This window comes from Sardina pilchardus, chromosome 4 (assembly GCF_963854185.1).
Source record: "Sardina pilchardus chromosome 4, fSarPil1.1, whole genome shotgun sequence".
NCBI lineage: Eukaryota > Metazoa > Chordata > Actinopteri > Clupeiformes > Clupeidae > Sardina > Sardina pilchardus.
Genome location: NC_084997.1, coordinates 26,701,031 through 26,721,254, shown reverse-complemented (window position 1 = coordinate 26,721,254; position 20,224 = coordinate 26,701,031). Strand labels below are relative to the sequence as shown.

Sequence of the window (20,224 nt, the reverse complement as noted above, 5' to 3'; positions counted from 1 at the left end):
CCTTCCTCTTACACCACAAGAGGAAGCTGTGCCACAAGTATTTTGTCATTGAATACACCATTCCATGGGTCTATTCAAACCTGGTCTATTTTGAATCCACATACTTTTAAACCATAAAACTATAATTCACAATAACTCATAATAAGAGATCCTATAAGGATTGAAATGGCTGAGGGGCAAGCCTTGCAGGGTCAAGCTCTTGCTAGTGACTGTCTATCCATCTATCTTTCTCATGAAGCCATTCTCTGATTCCTCAACTGAACAGATATCCTGCCAGTTAGTTTTTTGTTGCTGTTGCTGTTGTTGTTGTTGTTTTGTTGCTGTTGAATTATTTTATTTAAAAAGATCATACTGAACAGATATCCTGTCTGTTCAGTAGGGATGTTATAAAGAAAAAGAAGAAAAAAAAACAATACCTAAACAGTTAACAGATACAAAAGGAAGTTGATATTTTCCCCTCCTCTGGTGCTATGACATGACTGACAATGTGAAAGTAGAGACACAGAATAGAACAGTCTGTCTTTGGGAGTACACTGAAAATGGATGTTTTAAAATGGATCGTTTCTAGTCTTTTGATTTTCACTTCAGTGGCAGAAGGTAAGTTTATCAATTATGTTTAATTTCTTTATGTCCTTTCTTTAGTCATGGGACAACACTTTTGCAGATTTTATTGCATTTTAATGACTTCAGCGCCATTGTGGACCTGTGGTGTGGGGAGAGTTGTCATGTTATATTTAACAGCCTTGTTATTGAATTGCTTGACAAAATCTGTTATGGTTAAAGTTTTATCATGTTCCAACCTTGTTCCATATCCTTAACATTTTCAGCCTCAGAATCATTCACTTGCAGTACAACATTATCGATGGGGAAGTTAGCCATCTTTTGTCAGGCTACTGACAAAACTGGCTCATGCCAGAGTCTGGTTGAAACCAGCATGGCACCTCTCAGATCCTCGTTTAATTTGTTAACCTTAACATAATAAACCTCATGTAATGAAGGTCGGTTAAGGAATTGAAACAATATTGTGTTGTTTGACATTCTCTGACTATTCCAACTTCTCAAGTCTCTGCAGATTACATATTTGGCCGCAAAGGTGGATCTATTACGTTTTCGCCAGAGCAGGTGACAAAAGGCACAAAAGTAACCGCTATTATCTGGAAACACAACAAGGACAAAGCTGCCGAATGGTATGAAGAAGATAAAGAAGAAATAACTGTTTTTAACATCTTCACATCTTCGGCTACACTGAACAATCAAACCTGGGCGTTGACCATTTCAAACCTGCAACCACATTTCAATGGAACTTACTCAGTGGAGGTGAACAACAAGGACACCGACTTGAGAATGAAACTTATTGTTCTCAGTAAGTAAAATGTATACCTACATGTATATGTCAAAATGTGCATGCAATACAAGGAGATTAGATAGTAGAAAAGACAAGATAGGCCTGTAGTGTAAGATTATCAAGTGCCATGTCATCATCTTATCTGCGTATATTTTGCAAGATGTTTTTTTAGATTTTATCAAATGTCACAAGTTGATATCATTGTGGTATCAACCAATCATGAAAGGCATGAGGGAGCCGCCTATGCAGACCGGCCAACTTTGGGCATAGGCCACAAACAAGGGCTCTCCAGTCGTCCCGGTCCTGGGCCAACTTCTCAGGTGTATTGTTGCCATGCCAGGGTCAGCCTTATGTTCCCACAGCCCTATGTTCCCACATCCGCATTTTTTTGCTGAACACTGTGAAAATTAGGCCTTATGTCCCCACAACCATATGTTCCCACAAAACCCTATGTTCCCACAGTCCTATGTTCTCTCAAGATTTTTCTAATTTCAAAGATAGGGTTAGGGCTAGGTTTAGGGGTGTAGGTGACTACCAAATTGGGAGAAATGGGAATACAATCTGATAGCCTGACGACGTCATACTCAATTCTTATCAGAATATGAAGTTCCCTGCCGAAAAAGAATGGAGGCGGGGCTAAACTTCGGTCTGGCATCCAGGCTAACAATCTGATGCAAAGTGATAATAAAGCCCATGGAAATGATGCAACATGATATCATCCAAATTGATTATTTTTCAGTTTTGTGTTACAATATTTCCAACAAAAATGCAATAAAGACACCTCTTAATTACTTTTTCAAAGACAGCTTAAACACGTCTGTAGAGAGACATAACCATTTGCCAAACATTTTGTTTATAACTTGTGTAATGGCGCACCCAATGTAGGGGTTTGAAAACAATCCGCAATTTTTCTTCTTATTTCACAAGATTGAAACACAGTCAGTAAGTATCAATACGGCTTATGGATGTCCATGTGGAATCTATAGGTAGAAATCATTATAGTCACAGAAAATGTTAAGTCTTTAGCTTGAGCAATTTTTCAGATAATGACATCTGAACTTTACTGCAGATTTAGATGAGGGCGGAATGTGCCAAAAATCAGAAGGGGGGTACCATGTTCAAAAATGTTATTCTCTGGATCCATTACTGTAGGTATACCAAGCTAATATTTTGGCTAAGTTAGTTTAAATGGTTACTCTTTAGGTGGTAAAATTTTGAAGCAAATCTGAGATGGTCAAGCAGAAGGCATTTGTTGAATTGAGGTGGAATGACCCCTAATCAAATTCTGGGTAGCTAGCCAATAAGATGACACATTGCTTTAATATAAAGTCTTTTTTTCTCTCAAATTACGAGTTGTTACCAGTACAATACATGCATCAGGTGTCATAACAATTATGTGATATTGTAAATCCTTATCCTTGAACAGATCCAGTTAAGGAGCCTAACATCACCACAGACTGCAACTCTACCAGCTGCACCCTGACCTGTGAGGGAGAGGACAGTGAGCATGCTCAGTACTCCTGGACTGGCAGGGGGAGCAGGAGTAGTGGACACATATGGACTGTGGAGAGGAGGGCTGGGGTCTACATCTGCAACTTCAGCAATCCAGTGAGCTGGGAGATCAGAAGCATCTCTCTGACAGATGACCTTCCTTGGGGTGAGTGTGTTGGGTTAACTGCTCTAACAGGCAGGATGTGGCTTTTTGCTTTATTGAAAACCAAGTACTTTCCAGAGGAAATCCTGTATACACACACACACACACACACACACACACACACAACCACACACAACCACACACGCCCATCTCTGTGCATTTTTCTTTGTGTGCCTCTGTGTTTGTGTATCTCTGTACAGTATACAGTATAGCTATCTTAGTATATCGGCAAATCATACAGTATGTGTGCAGCTTAATATTTATGCGCAATGATATACTTTGTAATATGTATTAACCTGAACTGTATGTGCCTTCCTATTCAGGAATAATTGCAATTGGAATAGCTGGAATTGTTCTTATTGCTGTTTTTATCGCAATTGTGTTAAGGATCCATCGCTTTAGGAAAAATAGAACTGGTAAGCTACCACACTGTTACAGTATGTTCATTCATATACTGTAGTAGATAGCCTAACTAAGGGGACTTAACAAAATGAGGATTAACATCCCGGCAGCCGTGGTGTACTGGTTAGCGCATCGGGCTTGTAACCGGAGGGTTGCCGGTTCGATCCCCGACCAATCCACCACGGCTGAAGTGCCCTTGAGCAAGGCACCTACTGTAACCCCTCACTGCTCCCCGAGCGCCGCTGGTTGGGCAGGCAGCTCACTGCTCTGAGTTGTGTGATTCACCTCACTGTGTGTTCACTGTGTGCTGTGTGTTCACTAATTCGGTTAAATTGGGTTAAATGCAGAGAACTGAATTTCCCTCGCGGGATCAAAAAAGTATATATTCTATTCAGCTACGAGCCTGCCAGAGGTTTATGGCTCAGAACTTTACTAGTCAAAATATACTCAGAGAGGATAGTGGTTGAAGAAAAATTAGGTTGAAGGAAGTTGTTGCTATCACACACACACACACACACACACACATTCAGAAGTTGTGACTACGGTATTGTACAACCGATCAATTCAACTCTCCGCACGCACGCACACACACACACACACACACACACACACTCATACACATCCATATTTCTGCAAGTAACCCTCAGGACTTATTGTTCTTCTGTAACCCCAGGAATGTACTCTCCAGGAACTGTAGATCTATCAGGGGAAATTGCAGGTGAGGTATTTGCAAACGTTTTATAACTGTCTGTTTATGAACATTTTCATAACTGACTGTTAGTGTTTCATTACTTATAGGGTGTTCATAGAATATGAACTATATACTGCCATATAACCTTTTTTTTTGGATATTTCGCTGTAAAGACATACTCACATACGTTTTTTTTGTAGGTCTGTCATGTAACAAGACTGAAAATGAGGAACCCCCCCAGACAGAAAGTAAGACATCTGACATGAGATTGTTGTATTAAGCATGTCAAAGTTGTCAAAGTCAATTTGCGTAATCTCAGGATTTAAGCAAACAGATCTATGTGTATCTTCTTTGTCATTATGTCATATGGTGTATACATCACATGTGACACTAGTCAAGTGTCTCAATGTTTGTTGTAGAAGACAAACACATGTTTTCTTGTATTTCCATAGTAGAGCTAGATGACATGACGAAGAATGGCGTCATGGCTGTACAGGGAGATGAACTAACAGACCAATCAAACAGTAAGATTCCAACCAAATTCAACTGTGATGACCATTCCCTTGGCACACATATTTACGTGTTTTAACTGCTGTTTGCCATTTGGTGAACAGAAAAATTGCGCTTTTATTTCTCTTAATATCACATGAATATAAATGTGTATCTGTGCATGACTAGACCAGTATTGTTTATTTATACAGTGGGGAGAACATGTATTTGATACCATGCTAAAGTTGCCTAAAAAGTGGAATATAAAATCATCATTTGACAATTGATCTTAATTTTCTTTGTGATTGAAGAATGCTAGCTAGAGATTGGCACAGTGTTTTATCCAGTTTTACATTAACTATTGAGGTATCTAAGTTGTCGCTAGCTGTGTGTGTTTCTGTTTGTGTGTGTAGCCAAATAGTTGTTTTTATTATGATTTCTATGTTTCAGGGTCAATAATTATGACTAATGGGACTGAGTATGCTGAAGTAGAAAACCCTCACAATGAACCAACCATTGAGATGGGCAGTAGGCCTAGGTTATCTTGTGTCTTTCCATATACAAACTGTGTGTATAACTTTGCCTTTATCTCTTACAGTCGTGAACTAATAAGGCTGCGAAATAGAAACCGAGAATTCCATCTTTTAAAAATAAACAGAGTGATATGCTTTTAAATATATACATATATATTTCCACAGAAGAGCTAGATGATATGATGAAGAATGGTGCCATGACTACACAGATAAATGTGTCACCAGAGCCTTGCCAAACAAACAGTAAGATTCCAATTATCCTGGAGTGGACACTTAGAATGGATAGTTCTGGTCATTGATTTTGATTGGCTGAATCACATTGGATGGCATTGTAAAATACAACATAAACATGCATTTTGTTTTATAGTAATGCGCTACCACAACTTACACAGCGGTTAGAGTAGCTGCGTCTCAATGTTGCTTGGCAACCATTCAGGATAAAGAAAATATGTTTCTGGTGGAGGAATTATTGTCTATAAATTTCTACATGACATTTCTTGTTGCTGTGCCTTTATTTCATTAAATATTTGTTGTAACCTTTTTTAAAAAGCAATGAGTCACTGGAGTCCATAATTTACACTGATTTTAGCTAAGAGGGGTTTAGGCACTTGCAAGCTTATTGCTTAAGTTAACTGCTGTGTTAATTCTCAAGGTAATTATGTAAAAATAATCACCATCTGAACAGAAGATAGACTTTAATTCCTCTTAACATCAGATGAATTCAACTTTCAGTATCTATCTGCATTAGAAGAAGCGAAAACAGAAGTTCATATCAGAAAGATCACATCAGAATTTATTTATTGTTTTTCATTCAGGTGGATCAGATGGTGTCCATGAGCATGTTTCCAATGCAGAGGATGTCAAGGCAACTCATAAAGTATCAATCGAACCGGATGGTATGTCCTCTGCTGTGTGAGAAACCCCTCTTGTTGCAGTGTTGCTTAGTATAGCTGCTGGTATTTACTGCTAACAAGACACATCTACTGTCTTTTGTGAAGGTGGTGTGCCTCAATACCTAACTATGGGTCCCCAGACGTAACTCTTCAGCAAGAAAGTAAGACACACACCACATCATACATTATACTCATCATAGGCTTTTATCTGACTATTACTCCACCAGATGAAAAAGTCTATGAGTCTACGTTTGTGCGAAAGTGAGTATTTGTATGTATATTTATGTTTCTGTGTGTGTGTGTGTGTGTGTGTGTGTGTGTGTGTGTGTGTGTGAGTGTATTACTATTTGTGAGCACATCTGTTTGTGACTGTGTCTTGTTCCTCTTTGTGTTTCACAAGAAAATTACCCATAATCAGAACTGCATATAGACGTAGGTTAATTACCGACTTTTGAGATAAAGTACTTTCCACATCTGATTCATCACCACAACACACAATGAGCTAACAATGTGTGAAGTATGTAGCTGTCCAAACTGCTAATGTTATGTTCCTGTAATGGGTTGTTTTTTAGAGGTAGTGTTACGTAAAGAGATAGAACCGGTGACATGAGGTGGAGTATCTAGTCATTCTATGATAACTTCACCGTGTTCTTGCAGCATTACAAAGATGAACGGCACAATCTTGAATCATAAGCTAAAGCAATGCCATTGTGTATGTGTGTGTGTGTGTGTGTGTGTGTGTGTGTGTGTGTGTGTGTGTGTGTGTGTGTGTGTGTGCGTGTGCATGTGTTTTCTCCAGCTATAGCTGATGAGCCACAGCCTGAGACCTCTGAAGAGGAAGGAAGTAGATTGGGTAAACCCCCAGCGATGACTAAAGATGTCTTCAATGAGAACTATATCCGTTCTCTATCACGAGGTCTTCTGGGTACCTTCCAAAGGCCATGCTGTATTCAACACTCCTTCTCTAACATTCAGCTTGAACAACTCACTGACATCTTGAAGGATTTCATGGTTACACTTTGCTTGAAGGAATCTACAGTATGTAAGAGTGACATGACACTGCCATGAACGGGTAATAAAAAAAACATTTCATAAATGTGTATGATATGATGCTTCTGTCAGTAAGTGTTATTCTGTTTTTGTCATGACAAGTTAGGGTTAGGGTTAGGGCTAAGGTTAGGGTTAGGGTTAGGGTTAGGGTTAGGCACACCAAGTTACAATTCCGGAATTGCACGCAGCAATCTTGGAGAATTTGGTAGTTTTTCTGGATTTTTTCCACAAAAACTACCTAAATTTGACGGTTAGCGGTGGGGAGCTAGCGCCTTCTGTGTTAAGTCAATGGGTGACTCTGAAACTCGCGCAGTTCCAGTAGATATTCTGGAATTCCACATATGCACCCAATGTTTCACAGAAATGTAAAAAAAAAAATTAGGAGATACTTCTATCATTTTGTTGTTTTTACATGTGATTTGTTTCAAAAAATATAACATTTTACTATTTTTTTCCAGTCTTTGAAAATTTTGCCTGTAATACCCCCGTACAGCCACAAGGGGTCAGAATTGAGTAGGTATTCCCATGGCCTTGTGCCCAAGCCATGAACCCTCAGAAAGAGTGCATCTTTAGGGCAAGATCTGTATGTTGGCTGGGTGCTTAAGGCTGGAGGTCTGGTAGCATATGAGGAAGCAGCGGTAGCAGTTCCGGACTGACTCCTTATGGTACACCATAGCATGAACCCTGGGAGGGAGTGCATCAGTCAGGCAAGACGTATGTGGGGAGAGTGCTTAAGGCTGGAGGTCAGGTAGCAAATGTGGAAGTAGAGGTAGCAATTCCGGAATGACTCCTTAAGGTACACCATAGGTAGGCTTTCCCATGGCCGTGTGTCCCAGCAATGAACCCCCAAAAAGAGTGCATCAGTCGGGCAAGACGTATGCGGGGAGGGTGCTTAAGGCTGGAGGTCACGTAGCAAATGTGGAAGCTGAGGTAGCAATTCCGGATTGACTCCTCCAGGTACATCATAGGTAGGCTTTCCCATGGCCGTGTGTCCCAGCAATGAACCCCCAAAAAGAGTGCATCAGTCGGGCAAGACGTTTGCAGGGAGGGTGCTTAAGGCTGGAGGTCAGGTAGCAAATGTGGCAAATATGGAAGTAGAGGTAGCAATTCCGGATTTGCTCCTCTAGGTACATCATAGGTAGGCTTTCCCATGGCCGTGTGTCCCAGCAATGAACCCCCAAAAAGAGTGCATCAGTCGGGCAAGATGTAGGCGGGGAGGGTGCTTAAAGGCTGGAGGTCAGGTAGCAAATGTGGACGTAAAGGTAGCAATTCCGGATTTGCTCCTCTAGGTACAGCATAGGCAGAATTTCTCATGGCCGCGTGCCCCAGCCATGAACCCCCAAAAAGAGTGCATCAGTCGGGCAAGATGTAGGTGGGGAGGGTGCTTAAGGCTGGAGGTCACGTAGCAAATGTGGAAGTAGAGGTAGCAATTCCGGATTTGCTCCTCTAGGTACAGCATAGGCAGAATTTTTCATGGCCGCGTGCCCCAGCCATGAACCCCCAAAAAGAGTGCATCAGTCGGGCAAGATGTAGGCGGGGAGGGTGCTTAAGGCTGGAGGTCAGGTAGCAAATGTGGAAGTAAAGGTAGCAATTCCGGATTTGCTCCTCTAGGTACATCATAGGCAGAATTTTCCACCGGCGCGTGCCTCAGCCATGAACCCCAAAAAAGAGTGCATCAGTCGGGCAAGACGTATGCGGGGAGGGTGCTTAAGGCTGGAGGTCACGTAGCAAATGTGGAAGTAAAGGTAGCAATTCCGGATTTGCTCCTCTAGGTACATCATAGGCAGAAATTTCCACCGGCGCGTGCCCCAGTCATGAACCCCCAAAAAGAGTGCATCAGTCGGGCAAGACATATGCGGGGAGGGTGCTTAAGGCTGGAGGTCACGTAGCAAATGTGGAAGTAAAGGTAGCAATTCCGGATTTGCTCCTCTAGGTACATCATAGGCAGAATTTTCCACCGGCGCGTGCCTCAGCCATGAACCCAAAAAAAGAGTGCATCAGTCGGGCAAGATGTATGTGGGGAGGGTGCTTAAGGCTGGAGGTCACGTAGCAAATGTGGAAGTAAAGGTAGCAATTCCGGATTTGCTCCTCTAGGTACAGCATAGGCAGAATTTCTCATGGCCGCGTGCCCCAGCCATGAACCCCCAAAAAGAGTGCATCAGTCGGGCAAGATGTAGGCGGGGAGGGTGCTTAAGGCTGGAGGTCACGTAGCAAATGTGGAAGTAAAGGTAGCAATTCCGGATTTGCTCCTCTAGGTACATCATAGGCAGAAAATTCCACCGGCGCGTGCCCCAGTCATGAACCCCCAAAAAGAGTGCATCAGTCGGGCAAGATGTATGCGGGGAGGGTGCTTAAGGCTGGAGGTCAGGTAGCAAATGTGGAAGTAAAGGTAGCAATTCCGGATTTGCTCCTCTAGGTACATCATAGGCAGAAATTTCCACCGGCGCGTGCCCCAGTCATGAACCCCCAAAAAGAGTGCATCAGTCGGGCAAGACATATGCGGGGAGGGTGCTTAAGGCTGGAGGTCACGTAGCAAATGTGGAAGTAAAGGTAGCAATTCCGGATTTGCTCCTCTAGGTACATCATAGGCAGAAATTTCCACCGGCGCGTGCCTCAGCCATGAACCCAAAAAAAGAGTGCATCAGTCGGGCAAGATGTATGTGGGGAGGGTGCTTAAGGCTGGAGGTCACGTAGCAAATGTGGAAGTAAAGGTAGCAATTCCGGATTTGCTCCTCTAGGTACAGCATAGGCAGAATTTCTCATGGCCGCGTGCCCCAGCCATGAACCCCCAAAAAGAGTGCATCAGTCGGGCAAGATGTAGGCGGGGAGGGTGCTTAAGGCTGGAGGTCACGTAGCAAATGTGGAAGTAAAGGTAGCAATTCCGGATTTGCTCCTCTAGGTACATCATAGGCAGAAAATTCCACCGGCGCGTGCCCCAGTCATGAACCCCCAAAAAGAGTGCATCAGTCGGGCAAGATGTATGCGGGGAGGGTGCTTAAGGCTGGAGGTCAGGTAGCAAATGTGGAAGTAAAGGTAGCAATTCCGGATTTGCTCCTCTAGGTACATCATAGGCAGAATTTTCCACCGGCGCGTGCCTCAGCCATGAACCCCAAAAAAGAGTGCATCAGTCGGGCAAGACGTATGCGGGGAGGGTGCTTAAGGCTGGAGGTCACGTAGCAAATGTGGAAGTAAAGGTAGCAATTCCGGATTTGCTCCTCTAGGTACAGCATAGGCAGAATTTTCCACCGCCGCGTGCCCTAGACATGATCCCCCGGAGGGAGTACATCAGTCGGGCAAGACGCATGTGGGGAGGGTGCTTAAGACGTAGCAAATATGGAAGTAGAGGTAGCAATTCCGGATTTGCTCCTCTAGGTACGTCATAGGAAGAATTTTCCACCGCCGCGTGCCCTAGACATGATCCCCCGGAGAGAGTACATCAGTCGGGCAAGACGCATGTGGGGAGGGTGCTTAAGACGTAGCAAATATGGAAGTAGAGGTAGCAATTCCGGATTTGCTACTTAAGTCATTGCCATGTGCCCCAGCCTTGAACCTAGACTGGAGGTCAGGTAGCAAATATGGAAGAAGAGGTAGCAATTCCAGAGTGACTACTTTTGGTTTAGACAGTCAGTGGAAGGTCCCTGCCTGACTTTGGGTGCTCATTTCCCCCTAGACATCCACTGGAGGGTCCCTGCCGGACTCTGGGTGGTCTTTTCCCCATAGACAAACAGTGGAGGGTCCCTCCCTGCCTGACTTTGGGTGCTCATTTCCCCCAAGACATCCACTGGAGGGTCTCTGGCTGACTATGAGTGCTCATTTCCCCCAAGACATCCACTGGAGGGTCCCTGTCCGACTTTGGGTGCTCATTTCCCCCAAGACATCCACTGGAGGGTCCCTGCCCATCTGTGGATGCTCCATTCACCCAAGATATCCACTGGAGGGTCTCTGCCTGACTATGAGTGCTCATTTCCCCCAAGAGAGCCACTGGTGGGTCCCTGCCCGACTTTGGGTGCTTCTTTCCCAACAGACATCCACTGGAGGGCCGATGCCCGACTTTGGAGGTCAGGTAGCAAATGTGGAAGTAGATGTAGCAATTCCGGATTGACTACTTTTGGTGTAGACAGTCAGTGGAAGGTACTTGCCTGACTTTGGGTGCTCATGTCCCCCTAGACATCCACTGGAGGGTCCCTGCCTGACTCTGGGTGCTCATTTCCCCCAAGACATCCATTGGAGGGTCCCTGCCTGACTCTGGATGTTCTTTTCCCCATAGACATACAGTGGAGTGTCCCTGCCTTACTTTGGGTGCTCTTTTCCCCCAAGACATCCACTGGAGGGTCCCTGCCGGACTCTGGGTGCTCATATCCCCCAAGACATCCACTGGAGGGTCCCTGTCCAACTTTGGGTGCTCATTTCCCCCAAGACATCCATTGGAGGGTCCCTGCCTGACTCTGGATGTTCTTTTCCCCATAGACATACAGTGGAGTGTCCCTGCCTGACTTTGGGTGCTCTTTTCCCCCAAGACGTCCACTGGAGGGTCCCTGCTGGACTCTGGGTGCTCATATCCCCCAAGACATCCACTGGAGGGTCCCTGCCCAACTGTGGATGCTCCATTCACCCAAGACATCCACTGGAGAGTCTCTGCCTGACTATGAGCGCTCATTTCCCCCAAGACATCCACTGGAGGGTCCCTGCCCAACTGTGGATGCTCCATTAACCCAAGACATCCACTGGAGGGTCTCTGCCTGACTATGAGTGCTCATTTCCCCAAAGACATCCACTGGTGGGTCCCTGCCCGACTTTGGGTGCTTCTTTCCCAACAGACATCCACTGGAGGGCCGATGCCCGACTTTGGAGGTCAGGTAGCAAATGTGGAAATAGAGGTAGCAATTCCGGATTGACTACTTTTGGTGAAGACAGTCAGTGGAAGGTCCCTGCCTGACTTTGGGTGCTCATTTTCCCCTAGACATCCTCTGGAGGGTCCCTGCCGGACTCTGGGTGCTCATTTCCCCCAAGACATCCATTGGAGGGTCCCTGCCTGACTCTGGATGTTCTTTTCCCCATAGACAAACACTAGAGGGTCCCTGCCTGACTCTGGGTGCTCATTTCCCCATAGACAAACACTGGAGGGTCCCTGCAAGACTCTGGGTGCTCATTTCCCCCAAGACATCCATTGGAGGGTCCCTGCCTGACTCTGGATGTTCTTTTCCCCATAGACATACAGTGGAGGGTCCCTGCCTGACTCTGGGTGCTCATTTCCCCATAGACAAACACTGGAGAGTCCCTGCCTGACTCTGGGTGCTCATTTCCCCCTAGACATCCACTAGAGGGTCCCTGCCAGACTCTGGGTGCTCATTTCCCCCAAGACATCCATTGGAGGGTCCCTGCCTGACTCTGGATGTTCTTTTCTCCATAGACATACAGTGGAGGGTCCCTGCCTGACTCTGGATGCTCTTTTCCCCATAGACAAACACTGGAGTGTCCCTGCCTGACTCTGGGTGCTCATTTCCCCATAGACAAACACTGGAGGGTCCCTGCCTGACTCTGGGTGCTCATTTCCCCCTAGACATCCACTAGAGGGTCCCTGCCAGACTCTGGGTGCTCATTTCCCCCAAGACATCCATTGGAGGGTCCCTGCCTGACTCTGGATGTTTTTTTCTCCATAGACATACAGTGGAGGGTCCCTGCCTGACTCTGGATGCTCTTTTCCCCATAGACAAACACTGGAGGGTCCCTGCCTGACTCTGGGTGCTCATTTCCCCCTAGACAAACACTGGAGGGTCCCTGCCTGACTCTGGGTGCTCATTTCCCCCTAGACATCCACTAGAGGGTCCCTGCCAGACTCTGGGTGCTCATTTCCCCCAAGACATCCATTGGAGGGTCCCTGCCTGACTCTGGATGTTTTTTTCTCCATAGACATACAGTGGAGGGTCCCTGCCTGACTCTGGATGCTCTTTTCCCCATAGACAAACACTGGAGGGTCCCTGCCTGACTCTGGGTGCTCATTTCCCCCTAGACAAACACTGGAGGGTCCCTGCCTGACTCTGGGTGCTCATTTCCCCCTAGACATCCACTAGAGGGTCCCTGCCAGACTCTGGGTGCTCATTTCCCCCAAGACATCCATTGGAGGGTCCCTGCCTGACTCTGGATGTTCTTTTCCCCATAGACATACAGTGGAGGGTCCCTGCCTGACTCTGGGTGCTCATTTCCCCATAGACAAACACTGGAGGGTCCCTGCCTGACTCTGGGTGCTCATTTCCCCATAGACAAACACTGGAGGGTCCCTGCCTGACTCTGGGTGCTCATTTCCCCCTAGACATCCACTAGAGGGTCCCTGCCAGACTCTGGGTGCTCATTTCCCCCAAGACATCCATTGGAGGGTCCCTGCCTGACTCTGGATGTTCTTTTCCCCATAGACATACAGTGGAGTGTCCCTGCCTGACTTTGGGTGCTCTTTTCCCCCAAGACGTCCACTGGAGGGTCCCTGCTGGACTCTGGGTGCTCATATCCCCCAAGACATCCACTGGAGGGTCCCTGCCCAACTGTGGATGCTCCATTCACCCAAGACATCCACTGGAGAGTCTCTGCCTGACTATGAGCGCTCATTTCCCCCAAGACATCCACTGGAGGGTCCCTGCCCAACTGTGGATGCTCCATTAACCCAAGACATCCACTGGAGGGTCTCTGCCTGACTATGAGTGCTCATTTCCCCAAAGACATCCACTGGTGGGTCCCTGCCCGACTTTGGGTGCTTCTTTCCCAACAGACATCCACTGGAGGGCCGATGCCCGACTTTGGAGGTCAGGTAGCAAATGTGGAAATAGAGGTAGCAATTCCGGATTGACTACTTTTGGTGAAGACAGTCAGTGGAAGGTCCCTGCCTGACTTTGGGTGCTCATTTCCCCCTAGACATCCTCTGGAGGGTCCCTGCCGGACTCTGGGTGCTCATTTCCCCCAAGACATCCATTGGAGGGTCCCTGCCTGACTCTGGATGTTCTTTTCCCCATAGACAAACACTAGAGGGTCCCTGCCTGACTCTGGGTGCTCATTTCCCCATAGACAAACACTGGAGGGTCCCTGCAAGACTCTGGGTGCTCATTTCCCCCAAGACATCCATTGGAGGGTCCCTGCCTGACTCTGGATGTTCTTTTCCCCATAGACATACAGTGGAGGGTCCCTGCCTGACTCTGGGTGCTCATTTCCCCATAGACAAACACTGGAGAGTCCCTGCCTGACTCTGGGTGCTCATTTCCCCCTAGACATCCACTAGAGGGTCCCTGCCAGACTCTGGGTGCTCATTTCCCCCAAGACATCCATTGGAGGGTCCCTGCCTGACTCTGGATGTTCTTTTCTCCATAGACATACAGTGGAGGGTCCCTGCCTGACTCTGGATGCTCTTTTCCCCATAGACAAACACTGGAGTGTCCCTGCCTGACTCTGGGTGCTCATTTCCCCATAGACAAACACTGGAGGGTCCCTGCCTGACTCTGGGTGCTCATTTCCCCCTAGACATCCACTAGAGGGTCCCTGCCAGACTCTGGGTGCTCATTTCCCCCAAGACATCCATTGGAGGGTCCCTGCCTGACTCTGGATGTTTTTTTCTCCATAGACATACAGTGGAGGGTCCCTGCCTGACTCTGGATGCTCTTTTCCCCATAGACAAACACTGGAGGGTCCCTGCCTGACTCTGGGTGCTCATTTCCCCCTAGACAAACACTGGAGGGTCCCTGCCTGACTCTGGGTGCTCATTTCCCCCTAGACATCCACTAGAGGGTCCCTGCCAGACTCTGGGTGCTCATTTCCCCCAAGACATCCATTGGAGGGTCCCTGCCTGACTCTGGATGTTTTTTTCTCCATAGACATACAGTGGAGGGTCCCTGCCTGACTCTGGATGCTCTTTTCCCCATAGACAAACACTGGAGGGTCCCTGCCTGACTCTGGGTGCTCATTTCCCCCTAGACAAACACTGGAGGGTCCCTGCCTGACTCTGGGTGCTCATTTCCCCCTAGACATCCACTAGAGGGTCCCTGCCTGACTCTGGATGCTCTTTTCCCCATAGACAAACACTGGAGGGTCCCTGCCTGACTCTGGGTGCTCATTTCCCCATAGACAAACACTGGAGGGTCCCTGCCTGACTCTGGGTGCTCATTTCCCCCTAGACATCCACTAGAGGGTCCCTGCCAGACTCTGGGTGCTCTTTTCCCCATAGACAAACACTGGAGGGTCCCTGCCTGACTCTGGGTGCTCATTTCCCCATAGACAAACACTGGAGGGTCCCTGCCTGACTCTGGGTGCTCATTTCCCCCTAGACATCCACTGGAGGGTCTCTGCCCAACTCTGGGTGCTCATTTTCCCCAAGACATCCACTGGAGGGTTCCTGCCGGACTCTGAGTGATCATTTCCTCCAAGACATCCACTGGAGGGTCCTTGCCTGACTCTGGGTGCTCTTTTCCCCATAGACATACAGTGGAAGGGACCCTATGTGAATGTCTGCGGGGAATTGGGCACCCAAAGTCGGATAGTCAGGCAGGTGATATTCCGGAAATGCGACGTTAACTTCCAACTCTGCTACTTAGATCTAGGCCGGGACCCTCTATTGAATGTCTGCGGGGAAATGGGCACCCAAAGTCGGATAGTCAGGAAGGTGATATTCCGGAACTAATACTTTAACTTCCAACTTTGTTACTTAGATCCAGGCAGGGACCCTCATGTGAATGTCTGCGGGGAATTGGGCACCTAAAGTCGGGTAGGCATTAAGGTGATATTCCAGAAATGCGACGTTAACTTCCAAATCCGCTACTTAGATCCAGGCAGGGACCCTCTATTGAATGTCTGCGGGGAATTGGGCACCCAAAGTCGGGTAGTCAGGAAGGTGATATTCCAGAAATGCGACGTTAACTTCCAAATCCGCTACTTAGATCCAGGCAGGGACCCTCTATTGAATGTCTGCGGGGAATTGTGCACCTAAAGTCGGGCAGGCAATAAGGTGTAATTCCGGAAATGCGACGTTAAATTCCAACTCTGCTACTTAGATCCAGGCAGGGACCCTCTATTGAATGTCTGCGGGAAATTGGGCACCCAAAGTCGGGTAGGCAATACGGTGATATTCCGGAAATGCGACGTTAACTTCCAACTCTGCTACTTAGATCCAGGCAGGGACCCTCTATTGAATGTCTGCGGGAAATTGGGCACCCAAAGTCGGGTAGGCAATACGGTGATATTCCGGAAATGCGACGTTAACTTCCAACTCTGCTACTTAGATCCAGGCAGGGACCCTCTTGTGAATGTCTGCGGGGAATTGGGCACCCAAAGTCGGGTAGAAAGGAAGGTTATATTCCGGAAATGCGACGTTAACTTCCAACTCTGCTACTTAGATCCAGGCAGGGACCCTCTCGTGAATGTCTGCGGGGAATTGTGCACCTAAAGTCGGGCAGGCAATAAGGTGATATTCCGGAAATGCGACGTTAACTTCCAACTCTGCTACTTAGATCCAGGCAGGGACCCTCTCGTGAATGTCTGCGGGGAATTGGGCACCCAAAGTCGGGTAGAAAGGAAGGTGATATTCCGGAAATGCGACGTTAACTTCCAACTCTGCTACTTAGATTCAGGCAGGGACCCTCTATTGAATGTCTGCGGGAAATTGGGCACCCAAAGTCGGGTAGGCAATACGGTGATATTCCGGAAATGCAACGTTAACTTCCAACTCTGCTACTTAGATCCAGGCAGGGACCCTCTCGTGAATGTCTGCGGGGAATTGGACACCCAAAGTCGGGTAGAAAGGAAGGTGATATTCCGGAAATGTGACGTTAACTTCCAACTCTGCTACTTAGATCCAGGCAGGGACCCTCTATTGAATGTCTGCGGGGAATTGGGCACCCAAAGTCGGGTAGTCAGGAGTGTGATATTCCAGAAATGCGACGTTAACTTCCAACTCTGTTACTTCGATCCAGGCAGGGACCCTCTCGTGAATGTCTGCGGGGAATTGGGCACCCAAAGTCGGGTAGAAAGGAAGGTGATATTCTGGAAATGCGACATTAACTTCCAACTTCGCTACTTAGATCCAGGCAGGGACCCTCTCGTAAATGTCTGCGGGGAATTGGGCACCTAAAGCCGGGTAAGCAAGAGGGTGATATTCCAGAAATGCAACGTTAACTTCCAACTCTGCTACTTAGATCCAGGCAGGGACCCTCTATTGAATGTCTGCGGGGAATTGGGCACCCAAAGTCGGGTAAGCAGGAGGGTGATATTCCAGAAATGCAACGTTAACTTCCAACTCTGCTACTTAGATCCAGGCAGGGACCCTCTATTGAATGTCTGCGTGGAATTGGGCACCCAAAGTCGGGTAGAAAGGAAGGTGATATTCCGGAAATGCGACATTAACTTCCAACTTTGCTACTTCGATCCAGGCATTTTTCATTTTTTTTATTGTAATTGTTTAGATTTTTCTGACAATACATTTCTTTGTCATATTTTTCATTCACATCATTTTTCAACGATACATTTTTTTTCTTTGAACATTTGTTAACTTTATTTGCAAAGCCAAACAACAACAAAAAAAAAGAAAAGGTAAACTTAAAAGTGTGGGAGTCAGTCAATGGGCAGGGAGTCACCCCAATACTTAGGGGGATCTTTTGTGTCAATCTTGGATGCTTCATCGTCCTGTGGCTGACTCGACAAAATCCTCTTTTCCATATCGTCCTCGGGAGTCGGTGATCTCAGGCGTGGTGTGGGTTTGGCACGTCCCTCAGTCTGGGTGTGTCTTGAGACCTTCGGAGGTCCACTTTTGCCGCCTCCCGATCCTGGATGTCCACTCTCTGTATCTCCTGGCTTTGGGTTCATGTCCGGCATCAGGTCTTTTCCCTCGCCTCCTTCCAGCACCTTTTGCTTCTGTGTTCCGTCTGGCTTTCTCTCTTCCATCTCTTCCTCTCCATGTGGTCTGTAACCCTAGGGACCTTGTATTTATTCTCTTCTGGGGCTGGGAGGGGCGTGGTTTAAGGGAGGAGGAGCAAGCCATTGCAATTCTGGCAATCATGGAATTTATGCACATATTCCAGAACTGTTACTTCCACTTCCAACTCTGTTACTTAGATCCAGGCAGGGACCCTCTGTTGAATGTCTGCGGGGAATAGGGCACCCAAAGTCGGGTAAGAGGGAAGGTGATATTCCGGAAATGCGCCTTTAACTTCCAACTCTGTTACTTAGATCCAGGCCAGGACCCTCTTGTGAATGTCTGCGGGAAATTGCGCACCCAAAGTCGGGTAGGCAATAAGGTGATATTCCGGAAATGCGACGTTAACTTCCAACTCTGTTACTTAAATCCAGGCCGGGACCCTCTTGTGAATGTCTGCGGGGAATTGGGCACCTAAAGTCGGGTAGGCAATAATGTGATATTCCAGAAATGCGACGTTAACTTCCAACTCTGTTACTTAGATCCAGGCAGGGACCCTCTATTGAATGTCTGCGGGGAATTGGGCACCCAAAGTCGGGTAGGCAAGCATGTGTAGCAAATGTGGAAGCATGTGTAGCAAATGTGGAAGCATATATAGCAAATGTGGAAATGACTACGCTCAACTGTAATTGGTTCATATTCCTCAACTATGTCACTACACGTCACCAAGGGTATAAATAGCCAAACCCACGTGTGAGCAGAATCAAACCGAATGAGACGATGCATGCCGGAGGCTTCCGAGACAATGAGCTACTGGAGAGAGTCCGCAGCGAAAACATGTCAGGTGTGTGGAACTTTTCACTCTGTTTTATTTTCATTATGTCCAAAAGCTTTACTGTCAAAAAGTTGAAATTCTATGTTACTGTCTGGCTTGACCACATGTAGTTGCTGTTATGGTGCGACCGCTTCACCAGAACGATCTGGGTGGCCAACGGGAACAAGACACTGAAAGGGGAGGATGCTGCAGGCAAGTGTGGTTTCTCTTTAGATACACTGATATTGCATATTGTGTGCACTCATCAGGTGAATTTCCCAATATTTTCACAAAAAATACTCTTTTTCTCTCACAGATGCCACTGTGAAGATGGTGCATGTGTGTGTGCGCCTTGCAATGTGTACACTCTCTCTGTCAGTTTGGTCATCTTCGCCATGCTGCTCATGATTTATTACATAATGGTTCTCATACTATACTATGAAGGATGTTTGAACAAATAACATAAAAATGTTTGAGTGATAAGTGAAGTTGTCATGTCTTTAATTCACCTTTGCCGCCATAAAGCTATCCAAGGCTCGTAGCTTTCCTGGCAGTTTATGTAGTTGTTGTGGAATATTGCGTAGCTTTTCTGGAAGTCCATGTAGCATGTATAGTTGCTGACATAGCAGCTGAAGTAGCAATTCCGGAATAACACCTTAATGCCTACCCAGCTTTGGGTGCCTATTTCCCCGCAGAGTGTCCTTGCCTGCATCGGTGTGATATAGTTGGAAGTTGAAGTAGCAATTCCGGAATAACACCTTAATGCCTACCCAGCTTTGGGTGCCTATTTTCCCGCAGAGTGTCCTTGCCTGCATCGGTGTGATATAGTTGGAATTTGAAGTAGCAATTCCGGAATAACACCTTCATGCCTACCCAGCTTTGGGTGCCTATTTCCCTTCCAACTCTGTTACTTAGATCCAGAGAAACAGCTAAGAGCTTTGGAGCTGCCAAGGTCTGCATTGAAAAGGAACTGTACAGAAATCTACGGGAGTTTTGCGATGTGAGATCAAGCCTCCCTGGGTATCACAATGCACTGCAGACACTTTTTTTCAATACATCTAAGGCAATGGGCCACGATCTAAAAACTGCCAGGCTCTACTATGTGCCTGAGACCTCATCAAAGCAGACCAGACAAACCAGGCTGGATATATGATATATTTAATGAAGTCCCTCATGAAATCTGCCACACCACCTGCAAGTAGGTCTCATTTGTGGTGTTTTCTTGATTTTGTAACCATTGTCATGATGTGTCTTTGAAGTCCCAGTTCCGGAATATCACCTGGCTGCCTAACCGATTTAGGGTGCCTTCTAAATGTCTGATGAATTGTACAGGTCATATGCCAAGGATTGAAGAGGAGCCTGTGCAGACTGAGGCAGTGCAGACTGAGGCAGGGATAACTGAGGCAGAGCAGTGTGAAGACACTGAGGGTCAGGTGAAGGAGGTAATGGAGCAGGGCCAGAAGGAAGCACA

At 46.7% G+C, this 20,224-nt stretch overlaps 1 protein-coding gene across 2 annotated transcripts; it reads left to right on the top strand.

Annotated features, from left to right (window-relative positions):
- Positions 1-487: 487 nt before the first annotated feature.
- On the top strand, positions 488-7,168 carry LOC134077867 (uncharacterized). Of its 2 annotated transcripts, none has more exons than XM_062533505.1 (11): positions 488-597; positions 1,064-1,363; positions 2,772-3,002; positions 3,323-3,415; positions 4,075-4,119; positions 4,293-4,340; positions 4,548-4,616; positions 5,280-5,357; positions 5,930-6,010; positions 6,113-6,168; positions 6,807-7,168. In XM_062533505.1, exons 1-10 carry the CDS (start codon positions 540-542, stop codon positions 6,151-6,153), a joined length of 1,044 nt encoding a protein of 347 aa, XP_062389489.1. In that variant the 5' UTR covers positions 488-539; the 3' UTR covers positions 6,154-6,168; positions 6,807-7,168. The 2 variants fall into 2 exon arrangements, with proteins under 2 accessions (XP_062389489.1, XP_062389488.1); XM_062533504.1 differs by having other exon boundaries at positions 4,545-4,616.
- The last annotated feature ends 13,056 nt before the right edge of the window (positions 7,169-20,224 follow it).